General features: G+C 42.3%; 1 protein-coding gene across 5 annotated transcripts in view; it reads left to right on the top strand.

Moving 5' to 3' along the window:
- Positions 1–22,566, top strand: part of TENM4 (teneurin transmembrane protein 4) — a 593,977-nt gene that overhangs the window by 435,403 nt on the left and 136,008 nt on the right. For all 5 annotated transcript variants that reach the window (XM_021382894.1, XM_021382902.1, XM_021382887.1 and 2 more), the window contains 3 exons: positions 7,642–7,743; positions 12,092–12,286; positions 16,649–16,849. In XM_021382894.1, coding sequence (XP_021238569.1) covers positions 7,642–7,743; positions 12,092–12,286; positions 16,649–16,849 — 498 coding nt within the window. The remainder of the gene's footprint in view (positions 1–7,641; positions 7,744–12,091; positions 12,287–16,648; positions 16,850–22,566) is intronic.

Consider the following 22,566-nt stretch of genomic DNA (forward strand, 5'->3'; position numbering starts at 1 on the left):
ATTTCCTTTGTTTTCAGAGCCTTATTTTTTTCTTTTTTCTTTCTTTTTTTTTTAATTTGGCTCAAAATGTCAAGTCTGATGTTTCAGATATCTGAAGCGTGTTTTATCCCCTCTCACCTCCACGTCTCTCTTGGCATTGTTATCACGATTACAAGAGCAGGTGACGGTTCTCTGGGCTTAGAATCCTACCTACCCTGCAGTGAAATCCAATTGAGTAGCATCATTTCTTTGAAAAATAAACAAGGCTGCAAGCTCTGCAACTGGGAAGTAAATTAAATGCTAGCTTGTGTTCACAGAGCTTCAGAATCTTCCTTGCCTTTCATGTTATACTGCCTGACTTCCTATTCAAATTACTGCTAATATAGTCAGGGCAGTGACAGGGAGCATTTTTGTGAAGGAGAGACATTATTGCAATGAGCTTGCAGGTGACAGCTTTATCCTGGACAAGCACTAGGTCTAAGAAAAATAGCATGTGGCTTGCTAAAGCTGATCTGGTGCAGCAGCACAGAGTAAGGTGAAGTGATGTGGAGTTCTTCGCCTGCCCATGAGATGTAATTCATTGCAGTGTGAGAGGGATGCTGTGCTCTCCTCATGGCCCCTTTGCACTGCTGAGGCTCACACAGGGGATTGCAAGGTGAGATAGGAGCCGTGGGGTCTAATTACCTGCTGCCCTGCTCCATCTGCACCGCAGCGCATCTTCCTTAGCTGGGGGGAACATAACGAGGCAAAGAATAGGCCAGTGGACAGGCAGGAACTATTTGTTTCTGTATATATTTATTTGATACAGTGAACAATTCTCTAAATATTTGTCCAGAAATAGGGTTTTTTTTTAATTATTTATTATTTACTTACTTTTTTAAAATTAATGCATCTGTGTAAGAGCTGAAGGTTATAAGGAAAGGCTTTTATTTTGTAGATGTGGCAACTTACTTCAGGCCCTGCAGCTTCATTTATTTTCTCACCAGCACAAAGCAAAAGGTTTTGAGGCAACTTCTCATGTGGAGGTGGAGTACCCTACTCACTGAAGAGGCCAAACAGCATAAATAATACATAAATAATAATAATAAAAAAGTTCTCTTTTATTTTCATCTCTATTCTCACATTTTGCATTCTCATCAGTAGAACAAGTTTCGTACTCTTCGAACCTCTGTTCCAGAGACTGCTATTAACACCGATTCATTAAAGTACAATTTCTCTACTGCAGTGCTGTTCCTCCACGTTTTTGCCACCAAATGGTGCCAGTCCCAGATCAGCTCCTTGAGGCTATCAAAGGAAGTGGTTACGTTTGAATTCATGCAACCACACCACACTGAATGGCATTGAATCAGTTCTTAGAAAGCCATCCTGGTGCTTATTAACTCCCAGGAAAGCCACTGTCTTCAATTGCCAGCCAGAAAACTATTTTTTCTTTGCCAATGGATAGTTGCCTCTAAATGCCTAGGGAATGATGATGCTTGGTGGCAAGGGTAGGCTATAAAATATTTAGCTTTAACACACAATTGTGTTACTGCAGCCTCTAATAGGATTTGGTGTCAGGCAAACATCTGCCTTGGCCTCTGGCCCAAAGATACAGAAGCAAGCTATTAAGTTGGGTGTTGCATAGTAAATAAATAAGGCAGGTATCTGTTAAAGTGCCTATGCCACTGGCTGGCAAGCATGGTAAGTATCTAAAAGAGAAGTCCATCAAGAGGCCAACAATTTGTCTGTCTTCTTAGTATGCTTATTATATTTCACATGGATCCCATTAATTCATGTAGGTAACAGTAAGCCAGACCATCATCCTGGGAGCTCTGTCGCTGCCACGAGTTTGTGATATCAAGCATGTGGTGTATTTCTCTGAGATTACCAGCCTGAAAACATGGGAACGGTGACAATTAGCAATTTCCTATTGAGCTCATTGATATTGTTAAGTGACGGATAGTACAATGTGAAATCTAATTGTGGGTATGGGCAGCGTCGTGCCAGTTTATAGCTTCTCACAGGGTAAGTGGTGATTGCACTGGATTGCAATGAGGTAAAGGTTTTGGCCAAGTTTACCTTACGATCCACTAGCTGGGAGATTACTCATACCAAAAAATATCCCCAGAGAAAGCAGCAAAAATCCCAAAGAGTCATCAGCAGCTGTAAGTCAGCATGGTGCATGCTGGTTTGCTCCGGACCATGATCTGGTTTCCTCTTTGATAATTAAAGCTCCTCAGTGGGAAGCACCTTAAAGAGTGCTTCAGAAGGGTTTTTCACTTGGAGAAATCTAAGTTTCACACTTACCAAACCACTGAATCATAGAATCATGTAATGACTTTGGTTGGAAGGGACCTTCAAGATCATCCAGTTCCAAGCCCTGCCATGGGCTGGTTGTCCCCCACTGGCTCAGGCTCCACAGGGACCCATCCAATCTGGCTTTAGCTCCTCAAGGGATGGGGCACCCACAGCTTCTCTGGGCAGCGGTGCCGGGGCCCCACTGCCCTCTAAATAAAGAATTTCTACCTACCTTCTAACCTAAATCTCCCCACTTTTGATTTAAACCCATTCCCCCTTGTCCTGTCACTATCAGACCATGTAAAAAGTCACTCCTCCTCCTGTTTATATGCTCCCTTCTAGTACTGGAAGGCCGCAGTGAGATCTCCCCGGAGCCTTCTCTTCTCCAAGCTAAACAAGCCCAGTTCCCCTAACCTTTCTTCACAGGAGAGGTGCTCCAGCCCTCTGATCATCTTGGTGGCCTCCTCTGGACGCGTTCCAGCAGCTCCACATCCTTCTTGCGCTCGGGGCCCCAGGCCAGGATGCATTACTCCAAATGGGGCCTCACAAGGGCAGACTAGAGGAGGACAATCCCCTCTCTGTCTGCTGTCTCCCCTTCCATCTCTCGTTGCTGTTATCCTAGAAACACTTTTGTACACTTTACTTCTCCAGAGTGAGGTAGGCTGGACAGGGGTAAGGAATACCTGTGTGCCTCAGACAAGGCTGTTCTCCAGAAGGAGACAGTGTGGGTCTGCAAGTAGCATGTCTCATTATGTCACTCACTCCTTCTCTCAGCAGAGATCTGCATGTTTACAATATTTATGCAGGATATGACTTGTTTTTTCAGTTGCTAATTAGATTTAGAGGCTGGCAGGACAATTACTTCCATACGCAAGCTTCTGCAATCTCCATCTGAAGCCACACCGCCCTGAGTTTTGCTCATGTATCCCCAGCATGAGTTCTTTGCTTCCAGGAGGTTTGCAGTTTGTTTGTTGTTAGAAGATGGCAAGGAAACTGCATTTTTAGCCTTCTATTTGGACATTATAGCAAAATCATGTGAAGGCATCGTGCGTGTCTGACCTTCCAATTTATAATCCTTGCCCTTCCCAGCTGGTGACAATCAGATTATTTCAGAGATTTGGAACCCAAGTGAAAGCTGTGGGAGTCAGACTGAAAACAGGGAACATATATCTCTTTCTAGGAAAGGATTGTCGTGGTCTCACAGTGAACTTTAACTCTTAAAAACAAAACTCTTCATGTCATAATTCTCTGAAGCAATTCCCATGGTGCCATTCATAAAATGCCAAATGGAATTTTGTGTAGATTGGAAAATATCAATATAATTACTACTAACAGCTTACAGAATAAGATGTAGAATGGAAAGTAGAGGCTGGCCATTACTTAATTATTGACTGGTAGTTTTTCACTGGTATCCATTGGTAGCTACATTGACTATGCTTATACTTAAACATTCTGCCATATAGTAACTTTGTGCCACTAACTTAGGGGCTGCCTGCAATTTAAGTTTGATCTCGTCTATCATCTGTGCCCCATTAAATAATATCTTTGCTAAATCTGCACGAAATGCCCAACTTTGTCCATTTGCCTCTTTATGCTTTCTAGGGTTCCCCCAACTCAGTTCTCTAGACTTACTGCCAAATCACCCGTAACGTCCTGTTTAATTTGGAAGTCAGGTATTGGAACAGTGTACGTGTATGTGTATATGTGTGTGTACACATCAGAAGGGCAGGAAAAGCAAGGCAGCTCTCAGTTTAAGACTAAATTCAGTCTTGGGCAGTAGACAGAGGTTTTTATCAGATCTTAAGTGACCATGATTTACTAATGCCTGCAGTGTTCAAAGTGAAAAGAAATTCCAACCTGTGATCATATCTAAGAATATAAATAGAAGCATGCTCAGAGTTTTACAGGCTTTTGTTTATAAGCCGTGTTTGTTCTCATTAGTTCTGCAGTTAGTTAGAAAAAGGCACGTTCATTTAATGCTTCCTTTTTGGCAATACTTTTTATGGTGCTCTAGCAGCTTTGGTACAAGAATATACTGCATGCATCCTCTTCGCTTTTTTGAGTTTATTCTCAGTAGTGAAGAACTTCTGGGAGTGTACAAAGACCTTAATTGCCCTGAGTCACACCAAGCAAGTTAGTATTCTTAGCTGCTAAGAAAGGGTACGTGGCTCCAGCCACAGAATGGGGAGAATTTCCTTTCTCCTTCACTTCGTCTTGTCCCTATCAGTCAGGTTATTCCAGTGCGAAGTGGTTGAACACAAAATTGGAGCATGTTGGAAATGTTAGCAAAATGTTCAGAGACAGCAGAGAAGTAGGATGAAGGGTTTTTAGGAGACTGTCCATCATGGCATGATAAGTTGACAGTTGGACTTGATGATCTTAGTGGTCTTTTATAATCTTTATGATTCTATGATTAACGGTGTAGTGTGATCAAGACATGATTAAAAGTTACCAGGGTGCTTCAGTGAAGAAGTTACAATGGATTTCTTTCACCTATCTTTATTCCTTTTGGGTGGGTCACAATATGGCATGATGCAAACAGGGCATACTTGCAGAGAACAGCCTGGGAAATCAAGGGTTGAGGAGTCAGTGATATATGATGTGTATGCATATCATGCAATTTTTCAAAGTTAAATCCCAGAGCTGTAGATGAGCCACTATATATTTGTGAGTAATTTTTGTAAAGCATTGGTGTTGGTCTCTGTGGATGGGGTCTGACCAAATCTTGATGTCTGTGATGACAAAATCTACATCTGAACTTGTCAGGAGAGGAGAGGGGCACCACTGGAGTGAAGTTCATCAAATGATTTCACCTTAAGAGTCAGGAAAATATAGTTAGCTAAGCAGACTATATTTCTTTGCTAATTCTGAGTTTCAAGATCCCATTATACATCGCTGCTCAACTGAATGAGTGTCGCTGGGTTTACCCTACAGTAGACATCTGATTGGTATTCTGAGTCTTTTCCTGTCATGTGTCCTACTGTAGGCATCACAAGTACATCAAGTACATCAACTGAACCACCATGGAAATGCAATACAATGGAAAGTATTATTTCCAGTGACAAAGACTACCCCTTAGCCAATGAAGTGGCTGCCATATTTGATGCTACTTTACTTTTCAGATGTTTCTTTGATTTGTTTTTTATGTTATTTTGCATAAATGTTATTATTTTACATCCATACGCCAAGAAAGCTTTTTAGGTATTTCACTTCTTTTCAAGGACTCAATCCTTTAGGGCAACAGCTCGAAAAAAACTGGAGCTTTCAATATATATAGGTGTTGTCATGACACAGGGAGCCTGTCCTGCATCAAGCTCTGACACAGGTATCCCCACTGACTTCAGAGGTCAGGCGCACGTAACCTCACCGTGGTGTTCCTACAGCTTGCAGACCCCAGCCCAGAATGACAGTGTGATGGTGAGGTTTCACCAGCCAAGTACTGTGCGAATGCAGAATAACGCAGCGCTGCTCCTGCTCCCAGTTTTCAGGCAGGAAAAAACCGTTCACATTTTGGGAGAAAAGGATCGATTCCTTCAGCCACAGCTGTTAAATCTGCTTGCCCATCTCATTATCTTGCTCCACAGTGCTCACGGCCTGTACGTTCCCTATATGTGTAAGCATGTGTATGTACATCAGTACCTGATTTTGCTTTCTACATTTCTGGATACATTTCTTGAGAAGCAGACAAAAAGGCTTTAAAAACCATCAAGAAAGTATATTTTGTTTTCAGCCGTGAAATTAAAGCATCACGAAGTTCTGAAGATCATACATGTACAGGCATACATTATCTTTTAATTGACGGGATAGATTTGTGTCTGTACCTGCTGTTAAGTGAGAGATGGTACGCTTGACTATCTGTAAAAACACACAAGTTTGGAGTTGCTGCTTGTTTATTCTAGGAAGCGTGGCTGCTGCTCTACGATTGGGACAAAGGTGGCAGATCAATCCCAACATGTTGGCTGCATGCTGGGATTGTGTTTCTATACGCCGTACAGCAAATGGGAGCTTAACCAGAGTGCTAGAAAACTGGCAGCACTTTCTTGTGCCTGCCTTGCTGCATGGAGATGTCTGCTTATGCAAAGTCTTCCGCCAAGACTTAAAGCACAAATGCTTGAAACTGTTTTTATTATTTAAACCTGCTGTTGCCTTTTTTGAATGATTAAATTATAGTACATCCTTTAAAATGTCCCTCGGAAACCTGTGTTGTTCAGAGAACACCCGTTCAGAAACAGCCTTCCTTTCATTCCCAATTAGAAGCTAATCTGCACATCTCTATTGCAGCTGTTTCTTTTCACTTACACCCAAAGGAAGTTTACAAATATCTTTGCTACCACAAAGCCTTGTGAAGTGCACTAGGAAACTGCAGTCATTACTCACATAGCCAAGACTTCCACCCTGCTCCATGATAGATGTACCACCGCTGTCCCTCCTGTATAACTCAATCCAGTTTTAATGGGATATGCATCCCCCTCAGAGAAAATGTGAAATAATAGTGTGGAATGAACTACAGTATTCCATCATCTTTCCAAGGCCTGATCACATTTACGCAGTCTTTGCTTACAGTTTAGTCGAGAGAATGATTTTCATTCTTTTTGAAAAGTGATGTTTACCAAAAGGTGTCCTTTTTTGTTTTGATGAAAGATAAGTTTTAGCCCAAATATTCTAAACTGTCCTCAAAATAAGATAAAAGTGCTAGATATCATTTTGCTTACCTGTTAACTTTCTGTGAAAGATGAATAGCCAGGGTTTTTGCCAAAGTCAGGGAATTTAAGATGCTAACTAGAAACAGAAGAAAGTGTGGAGCAGTCCCATTTATGATCCACCATCATATGTTAGCCCCAGCACTTCAGGCTGTTTGTATAATATTGTAAAAATAATCTATCAACAGCAAGCAGACAGGATAAGCCAAGTGGCTGCCATCAGTGGACTTCATAGGGGAACATGTCTATCATAAATCATCTGTGTTTGGTGCAAAGAAATGCCCCGTTTCACTTTCTCCACTAAACAGTATCACACCAAAAATGCGTATTCTGCCAGGAGAACCGTGCTTATTGCTTCTCTGCAATATATTCAGCGAGGGAAAATGGTCAGAAGAATAAGCAGGGTGAAAAGTTCTTAGGTCCTGAGTGAGGAGAAAGCTTGGTGCGTGCTGAGTGGCTGTGGTTTTGGTCATAGGGTTTGCAGTCCCTACGCGCTGATGTGGTGATGTTGAACCATCCGTTGCTATGAATGGATGAGCTCCCATTACAGGAGCTCAAGGCTGATGCTTCTAGTCCCAGCCGCAGTGGTTGCTTTGAGGTTTCAGCTGTCTCGCCATCCGGAGCCCTCCCAAACTCAGAGGTGTTTTCTTACCTAAAGAAATATCTAACTTTTGTTTCTTTCCAGAATCAGTGGATAACTGTCCCAGTAACTGCTACGGGAATGGAGACTGCGTGTCTGGGACTTGCCATTGCTTCCTTGGCTTTCTGGGCCCTGACTGTGGTAGAGGTAGGAATTTCTACATGATCAACTCTTCCCTCCTCTCCTCCTGTTATTTTTTTCTTTGTCAAAGTTACCTTCATGCCTATGCGTTTTGCCAAGTGCACCTTACCCAGCCTGGAGCTGCTGCAGGAGAATGGAACCAGGTCGGATCTGCGGGTTGATTTGTTACTTGTTGTGATCTCTGTGGCCTTAGCAACAGTGTGACCCCCTGGCTGTGCATGGACAGGCAAAATGTCACATCAGGAATTTTCCCATTGGGAATTACTTTAGAAAACATGACTTAAAAACGTAGCATTGGTTTTTATTTAGTGGACTGATCCATCACCGTGTGGTGCACCATTATAATACTTTCTTTTAAGACACTGATGGTAGACTACATCAGTACCTTTTCCATTGTTGCTGGGCTTGCAAGATGGCCTCAGCTATGACTGATGGCTGTGGGGGGCAAGGAAGGGAGCAGAGCAATGGGAGGCAGGGCTGAGTGCTTCAGCCAAAAGTGGAAATACTGGGATGCCTTGGGAAGGAGGCTTACCCAGCAAACAGTATAATGCATTTTTCTGTTCAAGTGAGAAGTATTTTTTAATAAATTGTTTTGGAAGGATTTTCATTTGACCTGAAATTTTTAGGTTAGTTAAACATTTAAAAAACAAACTGAAGCACTTTCAATAAGAACATGTTGCAGACAGAGAAATCCAAACGTCGCATGTGGAAAATGCCAGAATGCTGTGCTTCAGTCTTTTCAAGGTCTTTTTTTGGCTGGAATAGTTGAACAGACACAGTGTGGATTTATAAATTAGTGTACTGGGGGATAATGCAAAAAGTCAGTGCCCACACAAGGAGCTGTGCTAACGCAGCAGGTCAGGCCTTCACCCCAGCCCATTGCTTTGTCTGGGAAGCAGGCTGGGCTCCTTCCCAAGAGAGAAATCTAAACTCTGTCCAACCCCACGTCCGCTCCCACTCCCACTGAGGTCTGCTGTGCCTGTGTGAAGCAGGGGGCCACGTCCCTTCAGCCCAGCCAGGAGATAAGGCCTAATGCACGCCCCGCAGGCCGGGCCCCGGCTGAACCCTGGTGGTGTCCCAGAGGTCGCGGCCCAGTAAGATGGATGTGGCTGTCTGCATCCCCGAGAGCTCTGGTGTCAAACTTCTTGCTGACTCAGATTGGGCTTGGTTTGCATTTCCGAGCTCCTTTTCAAGTCCATACAGCTGGAGACAAAAGGAGTTTTGCCATCGCTCACACCTCCTGACTTCAGCTAGGGGCAGAAGTTCGGGGTTTGTTCCCTGAAGGCTCCCTGCAGACTCAGGGCAGAATGAAAAGCTCCTTCATTGTCAGGCAGAATATTTAAACTTTTAGTCCGAATTAGGGGAGCTTTCCTCCTTTCTTGGTTTCCCTGGGCTCCAGTTGGGCCGCATGAGTGTCTCCCATTTCACAAGGTTGCTTATTCTGGCTGATATGAACACGCCTGATTCATCTGGGCTCCTATCAAAGGTTACTATCCGACTTTATGAAGACAGACAAATACTTGGAGTGTCAAAATACAATTTGCATGTGCATTCCCACCCTGAGGGCTTGTTCAGTGAGAGCTTGCCATGAGTCTGAGATACGAGGGCACCAGCGTTGGATTTCTTTTGGTTTTCAAGGGAATGCAAGATGCTACTTTTGACCTAAACATCCCTTCAAGAACAGCAACTGCAGTGTATGCAAGGCTGCTGCAGGATCTGTCTGCAGCTGTGTGTTGGCTCCTGGATAGAGCTGTAATTCTCAAATTCTCTGCCCCTGCCAGGATTTCTAGGTCACAGATTTCTTGGGTGTTCCTTTGTTTCCATTCAACCCTGTAATTCATCACCCAAATCAGCGGGAAACTGTGGGACAGAAATATATATAATTACATTATTAACCAATTATATAATTGGTAAACTATTGTATCTTTAAGCAATTATTTTAAGCAATGTAAATGAGAGCAGATCACCAGAGATGTTTCCATGGGCCTTTTGAAGGCCTCCTTGAACACGAAGAAGGTGTTTTTCACGCTATCTATAGAGTAAAACAAATAAATGAATAATCTTGCTCTATGATACCAAACTTAAAGTGGTGTGCATTTGGGCTGTTGCTACCACACTAGAGAATTACTGTGATTTGGGCATCTTAGATATTTGCTGGAATGGAGTTGGAATGATCAAGTTAATTGCATATTATTATGTGTGGAAAGAGTTACACAAGTAGCAGTGGAAAGAAATCCAGAAACCTCTTTTGTCTTTGTTCATTATGGCATGCTACAAAGGAGCTCTTGTTCTTCCCATTGCCTTAACATTTGCACAGCACTTTCCAGGTTATGCTGAAGGTGTTCTCCGTAGAGTACCAGTCTTATTGCAGATGGCCAGCAATTTGTCTGATCTTGTACTGAGTGATCAGCTGTCCTGTCAGAAAATATGTAAGTCTTTTTCAGCAGCCTCTCATGGGTTAAAGGCAATTATTCTTTCTTCTTGTGGCAAAGAGCTGCAAAGGATCCTCTTCCAGTGCCTTGAAAGAACAGGCTCCATTACTGAGCATTTGAAATTTGAGATAGGAGGGGGGAAAATTCCATCAGCCTAGCTGAAAAGTGAAATTACTGAGTGAGTTTGCTGTGAAGCATATGTATAACACAGCGTATCTTAAACAACTTATGCCTTATATTGTACAATATATTGCCTTGTATTCTCCTTGCAAATGATGCACACCACTGCAGTGTGCTTTCTTTAAAGTGAACAGAGAGCTCCTTAGTAATAACAGTTGTCAAATTCCTTTCTCTTCTACATTTCTTTTATTATAGTTCACTGCATTTCAAACCAGTTTAACAGTCAGAGCTGATAATGCTTTGTATTGTACAGAGTGCACTATAATTCTGTAAGACTCAGACTTGTCTATAATGATAAATGAAAACAACACCGGATGGGCATTCCACTGCTACTGTGTGAAAAGGTTCTAAGAGAAGAGAGGAGTGTTTCCCTTAACCATGTTAATAGCTCTTTCTGCATGTACTCAGAGCCAGAAACAAAGCAAAAGAGGTGTGTTGTATTAATCACATGCCTAACACAGGTGAATTAAGCAGCCAACAGGACTATTCCTCTCGTATTTATCCTGCATAAAAATGTTCATTACTTGCATTTGTGAGGGGCAGATGAGAAGCCCAGCTGCCCTCACATGAGGATGATGTGCAACAGTGAAGGAGAGAAATCTGAATTGAGTGTATGTCCTTTCAGGTGAGTTTCACTGAATGCAATTGAAGAGAACAGGACTTAAGCAAGACAGAATTTCAAGGGATAGTGGACAGGAAGATGGTGCTTTTGAGGGCAGCTTCCGTGGACAAATCAGAACAGAGGACAAAAGGAGACCAAGGTGGCAGCTGTGGAGAAAGGAAAAGGGAGCAAAGATCTCCAGAGTGGAGCCGAAGGAAGCCTAGAGAATAGCAGTTACCAAAGCTGTGGTCATGGAGGCTGGGGTCTAGTTTGTGATGCCTTCTCCTTCCATGGAGAGCCAGCTCTGTATCTTGCAATTCATCCCATCCTCCTCTGCCTGACTTTTTCCAGAGTTAACTCAGATAATGCTTAATTCTGGAATCCACCGTGCCACAGCTTGAGCTTGCTGTCTTCCTTTTCTCCCTGTGAGCTCAGGGAAGAGGCGACACTGGACACCAGCTGGAACCCAGGAGATTGCCTCTCAATATCAGAGTTTATATTTGAAAACTTTTGTTGCAGAGAGCTTGGAAAGCCAAGAGGCTCATTCTGCATTGTGTGGGATGATGAATGGAGTCCAGCAGAGATCGTAAAAGTGGGCTGGAATTGCAGCTGATGGTATGACTTGAGCTAAATGGTATCAACGTGGCATTCTGGACTCTGAGCAAAGAAAGTGAAAACTGTAAAGCTGAGAATTACAACAGCAAAGCAGGGGAGTGATTGGTGTACAGCAAAGATCTGCAGCAGAGGCTGTGTCAAGGCAAGTATGAAGGCTGGCAGCAAGTCAGGGACAGCGATAAGCAATTTAAGGTCAGTGGTGCTGCCGAAGGAGACACCAGTGCATAGGAAAATCAGAACGCAAGGAAGGTCTGAGGTTAGTTAGTGAAACAAGTATCGTAGACATGAAGCAAAGAGATGCTCTAACTCAAGAGCACTGTTTGTTTTAAACATTCATAAGAGAATGCCGTTGACAGCTGGGTGTCTTCCCTGTAAAATAATTGGTTTTGGCAAAGAAAAGAACAACATATCCCACTGAAAGAGCGTGTGAGAAGAATACAAATCCCATGCTGGACTCCTGTGCTCTTTTTTGAAGTGAGAATCGTGTACAGTTGTTTTTAATGTGATTTCTATCATCTTTCCCCAGCATCCTGCCCGGTGCTGTGCAGTGGGAACGGGCAGTACATGAAAGGGAGGTGCTTGTGCCACAGTGGCTGGAAAGGAGCAGAATGCGACGTCCCGACCAACCAGTGCATCGATGTCACCTGCAGTAACCATGGGACGTGCATCATGGGGACCTGCATCTGCAACCCAGGGTACAAGGGCGAGAGCTGTGAAGAAGGTATTTGCAAGATACATTCAATTGGCCTTTGCTTCGATTGTCGTTACGTAATTACGTGGATGGAGGCAATTCACAATAGGACTGGCACTTAAGCAGAACAGTAATAGGCACCTTAGGGATACAATAGACGGATGCAACATAAAAATGATACGTTGTAATAACGTGTCGTTAGCTATCATATTTGTTCAATAATTCAATGAAAAGCCATCAAACGCTTCAGACAGACAAATCCAGTTGAAAGACCAGAACGTCTAATCATATGTTCAAATGTTGCTATTAAAGCATCGTTTCCATTTACACATCTGAACATGTAATTACTTTTATAGTGCTTTCTTCTCTGTTGTGCTATGCCAAGTGATTTCAGTTGCTTACATATACAAAACGGTGGCATATGAAAGTCCGTGGTTCTTTAAAGGCTTAGAAATATTCAGGACTTGAAATAAATTCTGCTTCAAAATCAGATACTATTTTAATAACTCTTTCATAGCTTTTATATATATATATATGTTTTTTTTTTTTTTACTTTAGCTCCCAAACATTTTTCATTTGCATTTAGATTTGCGACTCAGAAATGCGATGCCTTTTAGCTCTTATCTTTCATCTTTTTGAGCAGGAAGTCACCTGCCATCATAAACCTCTATCTTCTCCAGTCTGTGACTGCCTCTTATTGCTAAACGATAAAGTGGACAGTTTTGTAAGTGTACAAATCATTTGGACAGTTACAAAAATGCATCCAAAAGTGTCTGGCTTACAGAATACTCTTCAGTGCTTTAGAAAAATGTTCTCAGAATTCTATGCAGAGGACCTGAAAGGTAATTATATTTAAATTATGCTTCTACAGATGCAGCTGTAAGGCTTCTGCACCGCCTGGTAGAGTTAAGACGTCAGTTTGATACATGTGTAAGAATCATTAGATCTTGAATTAATTCATAGTTGCCCTCATCCATGTGGGATAAAGATTTCTCTGAAATGGCTTTTATTTTACGGACAATGGAAATAGGCTGAATTGGATTCAGACACTGAAATGGCATCTAATCTAGCAATTCTTTTGATGCGTTTAATGTGTCGGAGTGGGACATCCCTGATGTAACACGGCTTCTGTGTCTGTAGTGTTAGAGATGAAGACGATACCAGCTCAGTAACTGTAAGCCATCCCCTGAGAAAGCTTCACTGTGGCTTAAGAAGGCGCAATTCAATGAAGTCATGGGGCACGCAAACCCCAAAGATGGTGACTACTGAAGTGCCTTTAAAGCAGCTCCGTAGATCTCATTATTTACAAGATCATATCTTTACTGAATAAACAGAAATGAAAGAATACTCATTTTGCCTTCAGCAAGTCGTGTTTCGTGTGTGTAAATCACAGTAAGATTTGCCCTTTTTCTAACAGGAGCCTCTTTTCCCTGATCACATGGAGGCGGAAAAGTCAGGTAGCGCTCCGTTGTTCCATGCTATCACTGTAGCAGGGGACAGCGTCAATCCTGCTAGGTAATGACTTGAAACAGAGCAAAGAACAAAGAGAACATGATTTTCCTTACGGAAAAAGAAAAGTGCATTTGGACTTCCCCAACTCTGCGTTTGTTTCTCCTATTCCAGGCCTTATTGCTATTGTGTTGTGAGGGGGGGAGGTAGCTCGGTAATACGCCGTGTGGGAAATCTTCACAACACACATACATTTGTATATACAAATCTATATTGATTTAAATCTATTTAAAAAGTTGATTTATACAATTTTTAATTGTTTTTGCTTTCTAATTTCTCTTCTAAGAGCCACCATCTGGCGTTGATTACTTTTTATTATATCTCCGTTCTCGTAGCTTCGCTGCTTGCTCAGTGTTCAGAATGGGTTTTCATTCCAGTGTTTCTTCAGTCTTTTCTTTTCTTTTCCCCCCACAGAAGTTCAGCAATGTTTATAAAACACCGGCCAACAATCTTACAGGAGTTTTTCTTTTCTCCTTCCTCAGTTTATTGGCCAATATTTTATAAGGCATGGGCTAAGCCAGCGAGATGTTAAGGGAGGGGAGCAAATTTAATCAGTGAAAAATGAGAAGTTACTCTTTGGGTACTGCAAAAAAAACCTAATAACTCGTGTGACCAACGAAGCATGAAGCGTATTGGGGAGAAGTGTAGAAGAGAATCTAGCCTTGCCTGCTGCATGATTTATCTTCTTGGCAAAGGTTCTGCACAAGGTTGAACTATAAATGGGGCATTTTCTAACCAGAAATTAGACCATTTGGGACGTTTCCCAAACAGCAACACAGATATATGTAAAACTCTTTTTCTTTTTTTTTTGGTTGTTTTGTTTTTTTTTTAAATCTAGGAGATTTTGTCAGCTCTGCCCTCCTGCCCTCATCTTCGCTTCTCTCAGCGGCTTCTCTCCTGAGCAGCTAAATTTGTCAAGCAGAACTCCCTAAAAATATAACATTGTACTCCAAATCCACTGAGCAATTGATGAAGAAGAAAGCAGAAGCCCCTAATCCTGTCCCAGGGCCCTCGCGCCGGTGCAGAAAGCCTAAAGAGATACAGCGAGTGAGGCTGAGATTAAAGTAGCCATTGTGTGTGACATTTTCTGAAAGGGCTCATTTCAACATGAAAAATGGCCTTGGGATTATGATAAATGGGGGGTTCTGACATGCACATTCCCCTCCTATAATCGGCTGTGTTGGAGCCGAGCTGGTGGATGGTCTGCCTCCCGTGATGGAGCCCTCCGTAAAACTCACCTTTTTCCCAATTGACCTTCCGAGGGGATGATGAATTGCCTGGAGGTAGCCTCTTGTCAGTTAGCCTGTGATCTTTGTTCCCTATGTTCAAACCATCTGCTGAGAGCCTACGAGGCTGCTAGTCCCTTTCTTAGTCCTTTTCCTACTTATTACTGCTGAGAAAGAACGGGGCCAGGGCTCCAAGGGTCTCATGCTAAAATTGGCACCTAGCTCCCAGCTCACTAGCACTGAAGGAGATTTATAGACTCATCCTTTCCAGCCTCTTACAATTTTTGAGAATTGTTCCAGCTATGATCAGGGCTCCAGGAATCAAAGAGAACTCAAAATGCTCTCACATGCCTTGGGATAGTAATTGCTGAGCCATTACTTGTCAGAGCGAGGAGGTTTTGCGAATCCAGAGAATTATCAGAGCAGCTGTTGTGTTACTTTTCAAGGTTTCTGGATCTTAAGCAGGTCATTGGGATTCTTATTAGCTCTTGCAGGAAAAATAGGAGCTGCAAACCCACTGTGTGCGCGGTGGCCGTGCTCTGCTCTTCTGCATTTGAGCCAGGAGCTGAGCAGCTTTCCTCCTGCTCCGAGCCAGACTGACGCTTGTCACTGATCCCCAGGGCACTGACAGAGATGGGAAGAATTGCTCTAGGCTGTCCTACATGCTTTTATATATAAATAGGTGATCCGCTCCTCCTGTTCTTTTTTAGGAGGGTGTCTGATGCGTTGCGTATTTTGCTCTTGCTGGGTGAAATTGTTCCGTGGGTAGAGGAGCTGACAGTTGCCTGCAAAGAGCATAACTCAGGGCATGCAGTCCACACTGCTGTACCTTGCACCCAACTGAATTCTCTCCAATCTCCTTGTAAAAACACCTCTTCTTTCAAAACAGAGGCCATTGAAAAAGCTCATTCATTGAGCAAAAGTAGAAACCGATGAATACCAAGGTACAATACAAAATAATTTTTGATTTAATCCTTACTCCAAAAGAAGAAAGGATATGTTTAACATGACATGAATAGATCTCAGCATATTCTTCAGTTTAAGCATGCGTTTTGCTGAATCAGGGCATAAACTTCTGCTGAGTCCTTATGTAAAATTCACTCTCGGAAAACTAGAGCTCAGCTTTGAATTCATTAGTAAGAGTAATTTAGCTTATTCTAATAGCATAAATAGAGATGCAATATGTGTACAAGAGAATATTATTCTTATTCTAATCTTAATTGACATTAGCCTGTTCTTACTTGGAAGGTCATTTATTACTGTAGGCCTGAATGAAAGAATGCATTTCATCGTATATTTTTCCTCTGTTTTTCATATGTTTTAGAATCATAGAATCCTTTGGGGTGGAGGGGACCCTTAAAGGCCATCTGGCCCAACTCCCCTGCAGCACACAGGGACACCCACAGCTCCATCAGGTGCTCAGAGCCCCAACCAGACTGACCTTGAATGTCTGCAGGGACGGGGCATTTAGGTCTCACTCCAGTTTGGAGATAGTATCTCCTTGTGTGAAGCACCTGTTTTGTGTGCAGCGTAGCTTTGCTTTCCGCTTGAAGCCTTGAGATACTGTAGAAATGAACTTGTGTAGATGGCAAGCTGACGGTTTCTTTTTCTGAAATGTAATCCCTTTGTCTGCTTTCCTTTTCTTTCTTGCCTGTAGTGGATTGCATGGACCCTACCTGCTCGGGACGAGGAGTGTGCGTGCGCGGAGAGTGTCACTGTTCGGTCGGCTGGGGAGGAACCAACTGCGAGACCCCGAGAGCCACGTGTCTGGATCAGTGCTCTGGTCACGGGACCTTCCTCCCCGATACCGGCCTCTGCAGCTGCGATCCTAACTGGACTGGACACGATTGCTCCATCGGTAACGGCAGCGATGACTCCGGTTGTTTTTTGGTTTATTTAAACTTTGTAAAATATTCAGACTCGGGTCTGCAAAAATAGCGCTGCAAATGTGTTCCTGTAAAGCTCACGTAGGGCATGACTGGAAGCAGAAATGCCATAGCTCAACTACATAAATAATTCTGCTTCTATAGCTGAGCATAGAGCAATATAATAAATAACCCCATTAAAGCCACGTAGGCTTGCTATAGTACGTCATATTGCTATGAATGTAATTGATGGTCTACATCTGCTGGTCTACACTGCTTGCTCTGGTGTTAGTTTTTGATGAATCCTTGTAGCCAGCGAAGGTTCTGTTTTGATTTTTAGGAGATAACTAAATATTCTTTAGGTTGCTGTAAACAACAAAAAAAGAGGTGACAGCTCTTCGGATCTCTTTTCCCTTCAGAGTTTAAATGCTGTGATTTTCTAGGCTCAACTGGAGGAGGAGGAGTGGGTATCACATGAGGTTCGTACTAAGACTTTGTAAACGCTGTCCCATATAAGTGAAGAAGAGGTTAACTGAGTAGAAGCATTGGATACTACAAGCACCAAGAAGGCAGATTTTTATAGGCAGTTTTGTGGAAAGGACCGAAAATGTGAAATTCTTTCATTCTTTGTCTAAATGGGCTTCATGTTCAAAGTCTGCGTCTGGTATCTGAAGCAGAGGCTAAGGAAAAACTGTTCAAGAGCTTTTCTTTTGTACTTCCAAACGCAGCTAGCTTTTAGATGCCATACTGAGGAATGCTATAATACATTAAATAACCAGAGCCTATGGGGCATTAGTCTTTTGGCTTGTGTATACTGTGCTCACAAATAAAAGATCACAGCAATAACAGCTTCTTTACCTTACATAGATAGGATGGAACTAGGCCAAAAATCCAGGGCAGGTCTGTTCAGGCAATGAAATGGAATGAATTTTCACAAAAAAAAAAAAGAAACTATTAGGAGACCGAGTGTAGTAGAAAAATTGCACAAACAACGTTTTCTCTGAGGAATTACTGTAATGTGTAAAAGAAATCAGGTTAATTGCTTGCAAGTATTTTAAGAGAGTGACTTCCAAGGACAGGGCAAACTGAAAAAGCTCTTAGAAAGGATACTTAAAAAAAAAAAAAACTGCTGTACAATAATCATTCAGGTTAGATGTTAGGAAGCTTGTCATATGGTAAAATTGACTGGGCTGAAGAATACAGCAAAAAGAAGGCCTCCTTGCCTGGGGCTAAAACTGAACTGATCAAAACTTCCACAAATGTAGAGAGGGAAGCTGTTGTGCATTGGCAGGAGGATACATTTGGTGTCAGACTTTTCCCACGTTGACGTCTTCAATTCCATACTCTGTGAAGTGCATTTATAAGGAAGGAGAGAAGGTAGCAGTGCATTTCTAGTGATTTCGTAGCATGGTTCATAATTGAGTCATTATTCTGAGTTTATGTGGAGTTTTAGGGATTGTGGGGATGGATTTGGAAAAAGGTTCGTTTCTACACGCAAACAGAACTGGCTTTCCCATTGTTAACCTGCAGGGTCGTGTTCAGATGATTTATAAGCTTTCTTTATACTACTTTTACAAATCCATCTAGTGCAAACTTTCTTTGGCAGTGTGAGGTTATTTGAGACAAACTTGAGCATCATTCCAAGCCCTTTTTCCTCACCAAGCTGCTTGTAACATTCAGGTTATTGTGCCTCACAGCTAAAATCACAGCTAAGGTGATTTGTAAACTTCCATTTCTAACCCAGACCTTTCCACTGAATTGATGACTTGATTTGAAAGACAGATTTACTCATGGGACGTGTGGTACCCGTCTTGCATGATTAAAACAGAGTAAGCAAGTGTGTTATTGCATGTAGCAATGCTGCCCAGAGTGGGCAGCAGGGGGTCCTTTAGAGAGTCTAAAAGGGACAGACATTATTGACCTGTAAAATAGGAACAAATAGAATGGAAGAATTATTAAGTGAAATACTTAAGTACTTGCATAAATCAGCCTCAGCTCAGCAAAGCAGTTAGGACTCTGTTTACTGCCAGTGAAACACATAAGACTGTGTGCCTACAGTGGATTTTCCAGCTCTTAACACCTTCAAGTCAAGCCTATTGGGTATCTGAAAGGGACACTGTGTTCATTTAGAAGGTGTCAGCCAGTATGGGAGGAGATAGGTGGAAGTCTTTGGATCACAGAATCATAGAATAGTTTGGGTTGGAAGCAACCTTAAAGATCATTCAGTTCCAATCCTCTGCTGTTGTCAAGGACACTATGTCATTGTCATACATAGAAAGTAAGACTGGACTATCTCTGAACTTTAGAGTCAGTCTTTCCATTGAGTAGACGGGTTTCACCTGCCTTTAGTGACAACCTGAGAGAAATACAGCTTGCTGCATAAAAATCTCTTTTTTTTATCACAAAATAGTAATATTAGAGAGATTCTTTCTTTTCCTGTTTGTATATCCTTTTTCCTTTTTGTATATCCTTTCCTTGCCTTTTCTCATCACAGACAATCTATGCAATTCAATTTCTCGTGTGTTCTGCTCTACAGTATATTGTAGAAGTAATAAGGTGCCTTTTTAAATTATTTTTTTTAGCTTTATATGTGTGCCCACTGCCAGTATATCCATAGCACTGCAGAACTTTCACTCTAGAAAAATCCTTCCTAAATATGCTTCCCTTTCTCATTCAAGGGACAGAGTCTCCCTCCCCTCTGTATGCAGTTCTTCTTTGGTTGATTCCCTAGTACAAAGTAAGGCTTTCAGTGAAAGGTAGAGTCCAATGAGAACCTGTATGCAGAGGAAACTGGTATTTTGAGTTTGCTCTGGAGAGAATGAAATCTCTTCCCTTTCGCATCCTTGTGCTGTTGTACAAGCAAATACATAAAGGTCCTTTATAACCCAGTTCAGCGAAAAAGTCCAGGGCAATGCTTAGCACAAGAAGGCTAATGAAGGAACCACTCATCCTAACCCCTTTTCTCCAGAGCCTACCATTACAGATCCTCTATATCTTTGGCTTTTGGCATGCTATCTCCCTTCACCTCTTAATGAGCCCTAGCAAAGGACTTTGTTCCCCAAGCATGGCAGCTAATGAAGCCGTTATAAGGCAGCTCTCTTAACCTCGTATTGTCTGAGTATAGCAAGAAAAGGGGAATACCCTGTGCTGCAACATGAAACAGAACTTAATATGTAATAGAGTCTCACTCTTGACCTATTCAAGCTGGACCAAATATTTCTGGCTAATCAAGAGGCAACAAAACACATACAGTAAGACATACTTGCTGAGCGCAGGGAAATGAATAAGTGAGTCATGTTGACTGTGTTTGGGGAATGCTGCTTCCCAGCGGGATCTCAGTGATGCATCAGTACAATCCCAGGCCCATCAGTACAGTATTATGTTTGGATTCAAAATCGTACATAAAGGAATTGTGTCATTTGATGTTGTCCTTCACTTCCCTTGGATTTAAAGCAATGATTTCACACTGTTCTTTATTTGGTAGTTGACATTTGGCATGCAGGATACTCACCAGAATCATCTGAAAATTGATTATACAAAGCATATCACGTCTCTGTGTAATAAGTATAGTGATTTTTTTTCTGGACAGTTGATGATGTTTGGATATTGACCTGCATGCAGATAAGGATTCCTTCTCAGTCACTCATTCACAGTGACTTGCTTTATACACAGCTGACATCCCTTAAAACTGGACTGAAGAGCAATAATAGGAATATTGCTTGGTCCTGAATTGTCAGGATAGGGATACTAAATCATAGGCTGTACGTTTAATGATAAGAGTTGGCAACTGAAACTGGGATTCTACTGGAACACAAAAAAAAAAATTACAAGTTATGATGCTTTAATTCACAGACTGAAAAGGCTAGGAGAGCGTGCCTGGCCAGAGATTGAGGCTGAGCTCGGGTGCTCGTATCTCATGAAATCAGGTGGTTTGATCCTATCCAGAGCTTCTTTCACTACTTGCAGTGTTTCTGAGGACATGTCATTTGAGTTTATGACTGCCCTTTTCCCCCTCTCTGACATTTAGGAAATACTACTATCCAGTGATTTGCTGCCAGGCTTCATGAGGTCTGTGCTCACAAAGATATTTACGCATTTACAATTTACCTTAAGCAAATGCAGATTATATAACTGTAATGCAGTGTTGCAGAGAACTTCTTCTCAGCTTCTGAGATATTCCAGTGTCTAGAGATGTGTCTTCAGTTTCCTAGGAGAGAATCCCAACAACCAGCTCAATGCAGATGCTACAAGCATTCATCATCTCAAAGTAAAGAATAAACAGGCTGGAGCAATCCAGAGAGATGACGATGTGAGGACAGAGATTTCACAGCCTGAGTCTTAGTGTCCATTGATCATTTTTCCAAAGCACAGAGTGCCTGGAGTTTGGGAGGGAAACAGATCACCATCCATCTCCTTAACATTTCTTAATGGTCTGACCACCATGCTTGGAACAGAAAATCTGGAGTTCAGGGTTAAAGGGTCTCTCCCCAGCTCCCTGATCATCTGAATTTGTTTTCTACGTCTTTGGCACTTAGTTAGGATTTATACATTTCACTCCTGGAGATGACTGCCAAAATTTTAGGCACTTATCCTAGCCACACTTACTGTGACTGGAAATTATAAATGTCCTTGGTGTTTTTTGATCAAGTTCAGTTTCATGCCATCCCCTGCTGTCTTATAACTTCCTTTAGCATTAGCAATTTAGCAGAGCAGTTGTCCTAGAGAAGAGAAACATATGCAGAAGACTGTTCCAATTGTAGTTAAGTGGAAATCCTTGAAAGAGAGCTTAATTGAGTCCTCATTGATTTAGCTGCCTCTGTATTTGGGTAATTCATGTTCCTTTGGAGCTGTCTGGGTTTCAGCTTTTGAGAGATCCTCAGTTCTGCCAAATAACTGCAGAAGTCACAGCAGGCATCGTGATCACAGATTCCTCGGGAGAGAGGCAATTACAGAACTGTGGCATTTAACATTTAAAAAAAAGAGAAAGAAAATTAGCTCTTTAGCCTATGTGACCTGTTAAAAAACAGTAGTGATCACATCTGTAACATAACGATCGTAATATTTGGATGTTCATAGCTAGAGGGCTGGTGTCAACACTTCTATGTCCAGGTGGAAACTGGACATGCATGGTGCCCCCCAGGGTCCATCTTGGGACAGATGCTCTTTAACATCTTTATCATCGACATAGATAGTGGCATTGAGTGTACCCTTGGCATGTTTGCTGATGACACTAAACTAAGTGATACAGTTGACACAATACAAGGGAGGGGCATCATCCAGAGAGACCTGGACATGCTCTAAAAGTGGGCACACGAGAATCTAATGAGGTTCAACAAGGCCAAGTGCAAGGTGTTGCTCTTGGGTTGAGGCAATCCCAGAGGCAATCCCAGATAGAAGAACAGACTGGGAGAAGAACTTGGCAGCCCTGCCAAGAAAGACTTAGAGTTCTGGTGAATGAAAAGCTGGACTTGAACCAGCAGTGTGTGCTTGCAGCCCAGAAGGCCAATGGTATCTTAGGCTGCATCACCAGAGGGGCAGCAGAGGGCAAGAGAACTGAGCTTGTTCTGCTTGGAGAGGGGAAAGCTGCAGGGAGGTCTTGTTGTGACCTTCCAGTACTTGAAGGGAGCTTAAAAGCAGGAGGGATACTGACTTTTTCCATGGTCTGGTAGTGACAGGACAAGGAGGAATGGGTTTAAACTAAAAGAGGGGA

This window comes from Numida meleagris, chromosome 1 (assembly GCF_002078875.1).
Source record: "Numida meleagris isolate 19003 breed g44 Domestic line chromosome 1, NumMel1.0, whole genome shotgun sequence".
Lineage (NCBI taxonomy): Eukaryota > Metazoa > Chordata > Aves > Galliformes > Numididae > Numida > Numida meleagris.